The sequence below is a fragment of the Eptatretus burgeri genome, chromosome 4 (assembly GCF_056783735.1).
Source record: "Eptatretus burgeri isolate ZD-2024b chromosome 4, Ebu_testis_v1, whole genome shotgun sequence".
NCBI lineage: Eukaryota > Metazoa > Chordata > Myxini > Myxiniformes > Myxinidae > Eptatretus > Eptatretus burgeri.
The window spans coordinates 11740249-11745415 of NC_140964.1; the positions used below are offsets into that span (position 1 = coordinate 11740249).

Consider the following 5167-nt stretch of genomic DNA (forward strand, 5'->3'; position numbering starts at 1 on the left):
ACCTCCACTCCTTCGTTCCTCCTTTTTTTCCCACCTGTGGAACCAACTTCCATCTTCACTTCAATTTCATTCTTCCCTTCAGGTCTTCAAGACAGCTGTTCACCACCTTCTCAAATCTTTCCCAATCCAAAACCATCATCTCTTCCACACTAACTAAACCACCCCACCCATCCTAAAACTTTGCTTCTGCATCCATCTTATCCACCCCACCCTTCATCCATACCTGCACACCCCTCGTCGTCTATCTGTTTATTTTCTCCCTCAGCCCTGTTGTTGGTGTTTCTCTCCTTTCTGCTGTTCTTTTTATGTTGGGTCCTCATCCGTTCTGTGTTCGAGCTCTTCCACGAGCCTCGACTCTGTCACCAAAATAATAAATAAATTTAATGTCGAAGTCAGATGGACCTGTAATGATGTCGAGGTATATGATGATGCTTCATTGTGGAGTTGATTAATTTTTTTATTATTCTCATTTGAAACAAAAGGGTCCATAACAAAGGGAAATTTATAAACCCATTTATTGTTTAAAGTGACAATGTATGTTCAATATGTTACATGATCAGTCTTTGGCCTTAACGCGATCATCTTCTGATCCTGTACAAAATTACAGCGTGAAAAGGAAAGCCATTTTGCTGTAAACATTTTGCTCCTGAGGAGATGAGAAATTCCATGGCCCATAAGTCACTGACAATGGACGGACGAAATGAGGACAAACAGATAGTGGTACGAGATTAAAAACAGGACAACCTTTGATGTAGATTGAAATCCGAGCTAAATCGAGCACAGAACAAGTCACTGATTTGTGGGAGGAGTAGGAGCAGGAGCTGGAGCTGGAGGAGCTGGAGGAGGAGAAGGAGGAAGAGGAGATATGCCTCCAACGTGCTCGGCATAACAAGGAAACATCGTTTGTAAAACTCGATGCCAACACGAGCAAGGAACGACGAAGAGCGAATTTGTCCAAAAATGTCCAAAAGGCACTTTGTGCATCCCCAACAGGTCCACGAGAGCCACAAGGTGCAAGGTGTGCACGTCACGCCGGGTCATTGTCTGCGTTCTCGCCAAGATTTGAACTTTGTCCCTGCCCGCCGGATGGCGCTGCCAAGCCACGCAGCTCGGACGGCAAGAGGTTCTCTTTGCGGACATTTGCCAGCTCGGTTTCTCTGGCCGCGGCGCCCTGCTGCCCACCTTTAACGCGTTTCCACTTCATCCGTCGGTTCTGGAACCAAACTTTCACCTGCGAACCGCAAGGGATCAAGATGCTTTAGTGTCGAGAGAATGTCAAATCAATACACAGAACTACAAGTTCACGTCACGGTGAAGTTGATTACAGACCCAGGTGCTGTTACATGCAAGGTCTCTATATTAAGGTCATGCCGCTTCAGGTGTTGTTGGTACAGTCCATGCTGTTCAGAATATTACCTGCGACATCCTTTCAAAGTGCGCATCACCTGCTTGCTCCATACGGTATCTATTCTGTTTACTGTCCACACCTTTATGGCCCTCATTGGGAGTTTCGATAGTCTGTGCCTTTTGGCTGCTCAACTCGGAGACTGCACCTCACGGCTGCTTATTGTGACATTTATTTCAAGACCACCATGTTGCTCGCCTGGAGCAAATCGTTTAACAACATGGAGGTGTGGTTAATACTGTGTGACCCATGGGGTAGGGTGTGAGATGATCCTTCAATCCACAGGTGGAGGCACTCTGATCTGAATTAGCCCGATTAGCACGAGTTCAATGATCTTTGGGCAAGGATAAACTACGATTCTAATTTTTGTAAATTTGGAATTTGTAAATTGATACCCTCTTTATCCGTTGGAGGCAAGCGAGTTCGAGTCCAGGTGATCGTCCATCTGCGTTCGCCGCACATCCGTACCTGTCGTTCGGTCAGGTCGAGGTTCACTGCGATCTCGTACCGACGCAACCGTGTTAGGTAGTTGTGATGTGCGAACTCTGCTTCCAGTTCCCGGATCTGCTCCTTGGTGAAGGCCGTTCGCTCCTTGCGGGGCTTGCTCGCCCCAGGCTCCGCACTCGCTCCTTCCTCTGGCGAGTCTGCGTGAGAGTGGTTGGAATTGGAACGTAAGTCACCACGTATGACGTATAGATCACCACGCACCTGCACATCAAAGGAAAACGTACAAGGCAACGTTATTTATTTATTTATTTATTTATTTATTTATTTATGTATTTTCAATGGAATGTTTAAGAGAAGCCAGCAGGATGGATGTGTCCACGGGATATTAGTGGACCCTCCTGGCACACTCGCTGCACTTGGAATAGCTTGCCTTCAAGTGATTCACCAAAATGGATCTCAAGGGTCTCTGTCGAGAAACTGCCTCGTGCACACTCGTACTGCACGTGATCCTTATCGTGGGCTTTGGGTTACACCTCTCGACGGTGATACCAACACTGCGTACGCAATTGAAGGACAAGCCAGGCCATTGTTGATCCCAACAGACAAAAAATGTACATGATGATGATGATGATGATGATGATGAAGAAGGGATGTGGTATTGGACACGGGTCTAAGTTTGTGGGCCAATTATTGGTGAAGTATCCTGAATATGTTCAATGCCAAGTATTCCATCCATCGTAAGTACACTGATCGAGACCGACGGCGACGGTGATGGGCTCGAAGGAAACACTCGCGAACAGTCAGCCGAACGCACGTTAAAGCGACCACAGGGATACAGCGTCTGACCTGGAGTGTCTGCCCTCCTGCGTGGACCCTTGCGGATGCTCTCGGCGCTTTGTGCCATTGCGTGCGGCGGAGCCTGTTCGAAGCTCGTCATGTGCAGGCCCGGCCCGGGGACGTGTCTCGGGGATGCGTCTCCCGCCGTGGCGGCTCCGGCCGGGGATGGCACCAGGGGTGCGGCGTGGCGCGAGGGCGCGCTGACCGCGCACGCGGGGCCTCCTGACGACGGCTGCGGGCTCAACTGAGGCCAACCCGCCGATTGCGACAGTAAATGGTGTCCAACGCGAGTCGGGCCGAGCGCGAACGCTCCCTCGTTTGCTCCGAAGTTTCCCGAGAAGACGGCGGCGCACGAGGGCGCCAGATCGGCGAAGGAGGGGCGCTCGAAGGTCGTGCGTCCGTGCAGAGATTGCGCAAAAGCGTGCGGTACCCCGCCATGCCCCGGCATGTATGAGAACATGGTGGGGTCCATGTGAGAGAGAGAGAGAGTCAGAGTCAGAGAGTCAGAGAGAGAGAGAGAGAGAGAGAGAGAGAGAGAGAGAGAGAGAGAGAGAGAGAGTCAGAGAGTCAGAGAGAGTCCTCGAGTCCTCGCAGCACCAATTACCGATCAATCGTCCCGATGTCCGCGCGTGTGTCCGTGCATGGACCGTGCACTGTTCCACGCAAGACACGTGCTGAAAAGAGGCTCCGGCTGCTTACAGAACTATATAGAGTGCTGGGCGAGCCCGGGAGGGGGGGGGGACGAAAGAGGGGGCACACACCTCGAACTCTGACTCGGCCAGGACTCTGATCTACTGTAGCTCGCAATATAAATGTGGAGCCAAAAGGTGCGAGGAGGTGGGAAAGACCGTGAGGTGGCGTGCGCGAGGGTGGGGGGAAGACCGTGAGGTGGCGTGCGTGAGGAGGGGGTAAAGACCGTGAGGTGGCGTGCGCGAGGAGGCTTCACCGAACACCGACGGGGGCTGCCAGGCACACGACTATAAATCATCTGCACTTGATGGCTGCGGATTCCTGTGTTCAACATGGCTGCAAATGCCAAAGTGCGACGCGCACTGTGTACAAGTCAATGCACCCCCCCACCCCCACGCTGCCCCCGACTCTCAGCCCAAGGGGAGAGGGGGATTGAGGGGGGGGAGAGGAGGATGGGGAGGGGAAGAGGGGTCACTGCGATCGGTGATTCAAGAGCGATTCATAAACGGCGCGGAAATCCCGAGGTTTGGGCTTTAGTCAGGGGATGTGAAGCTCGCCGAGTGTACGTCGGGAGCGAAAATCCGTGCAGCTGCGCCTGTCCGTCACGGACAATACAACTACTTCAAACCGCTCCGAGAACCTTACACCTCCCGAATGTAGTCGGTCGCGCGATAGCGCTGCGAGGAATCGTGGGAAGCGACCGTTGAGCGCGGGTCAATCGGAAGGATTTAATCTCACGGTAGTCTCGGACCATGTGGGTTTCCAGTGTGCGAGACGTGTACACCTCGCCCCCCCCCCTTCCATTCCCCGCACGCTGACCCTCCGGCACGGCCCGCTTAAAGGAACTCGTGCGGCCACACTACAAAGGCCTCGGTGTTCAGGAATTCCTTGAGCGGTGTTTAATCATCATGGCCTGTCCTGCACATCCGACTCGACGAAGAAGTTGTTTCTCTCTTGTAGTTTGGAAAGTCGAGGCTCATGGAGGAGCTTGAGCATCGACACAGTGTCCTCCGGTGCTTGTGTTTGCATTAGTGTAAGTGATTGACGGGAACCCTGAGCTGATCCCGGGACAGCATCTCGTTCATGGTAATCATGTCAACCGTTCAACAGTGGGGACCCCTTGGTTCCTACATTTATACCGAACGGGCTGATAGCAAGGCCTGCAGGTATGCACACTCACCTGTAAGCCGTCTGGCCTCTGTTCGCAATCAGCTGTAAACTGTCGTCCTGGTATTTCGCAGGCAGGGTGATTCAACAAAGTGTGAGCCGTCCCTCGGATTAGCAACAGACGTTAAACTGGCGGCCCGTCTGTCTGCATTACTTGGTGGACGTTAAAGATCTCACGGCCGATGGTGTCCTTTGTAAACTCCAGGTAAGTTATCGGCGACACCACCGCCAAGTTCCTACCCGAACTACTGCTGGGAAGGCAATGACAAACCACCCGGTGTGAGTCGTGTGACCCTTACCAAGAAACGATTTCGGCAGGACTGAACCTGCTGACATATATTATTCTTGGAGGAGATTGTACACGAGCACACATATGCATTATAACGTGTCCGGCTCTTGATGGAACAGGGTGACGTTAATTTGAATCGAGCTTGCACGAAAGGTCGGTCACGTGGCTTCCACATTCACATGTGAACTAATGCTTGTTTTCTAAGCTGTCTTTCCCATCAAAACCATAGAACAAGATGGATAAGCTCCCAAATGCCCCCCCCCCCAAAAGATTTAACAACAATATTTTCAATATCAACTATAACGGCACTCGGAAGAACTACCTCCACTAGG

The 5167-nt window shown here is 51.9% G+C and overlaps 1 protein-coding gene across 1 annotated transcript; it reads right to left on the reverse strand.

The window, feature by feature from the left end:
• Positions 1–499: 499 nt before the first annotated feature.
• LOC147027484 (homeobox protein MOX-2-like) lies at positions 500–3420 on the reverse strand. Its single transcript, XM_085876941.1, has 3 exons — positions 2699–3420; positions 1874–2049; positions 500–1231 (listed from the first exon to the last, which is right to left on the reverse strand). The coding sequence occupies exons 1-3, from the start codon at positions 3159–3161 to the stop codon at positions 1028–1030; spliced, it is 843 nt and encodes a 280-aa protein (XP_085733067.1). The 5' UTR covers positions 3162–3420; the 3' UTR covers positions 500–1027.
• Positions 3421–5167: the final 1747 nt, after the last annotated feature.

What these genes read in the sequence shown, in the direction of transcription:
- LOC147027484 (XM_085876941.1), bottom strand. Translation starts at nt 3,161, where the DNA reads ATGGACCCCACCATGTTCTCATACATGCCGGGGCATGGCGGGGTACCG. An exon ending in CAGGAGGGCAGACACTCCAG is followed by an intron (nt 2,050 to 2,698) that starts GTCAGACGCTGT and finishes ACTCTCACGCAG; the next exon opens with ACTCGCCAGAGGAAGGAGCG. An exon ending in TCGACCTGACCGAACGACAG is followed by an intron (nt 1,232 to 1,873) that starts GTACGGATGTGC and finishes TGCGGTTCGCAG; the next exon opens with GTGAAAGTTTGGTTCCAGAA.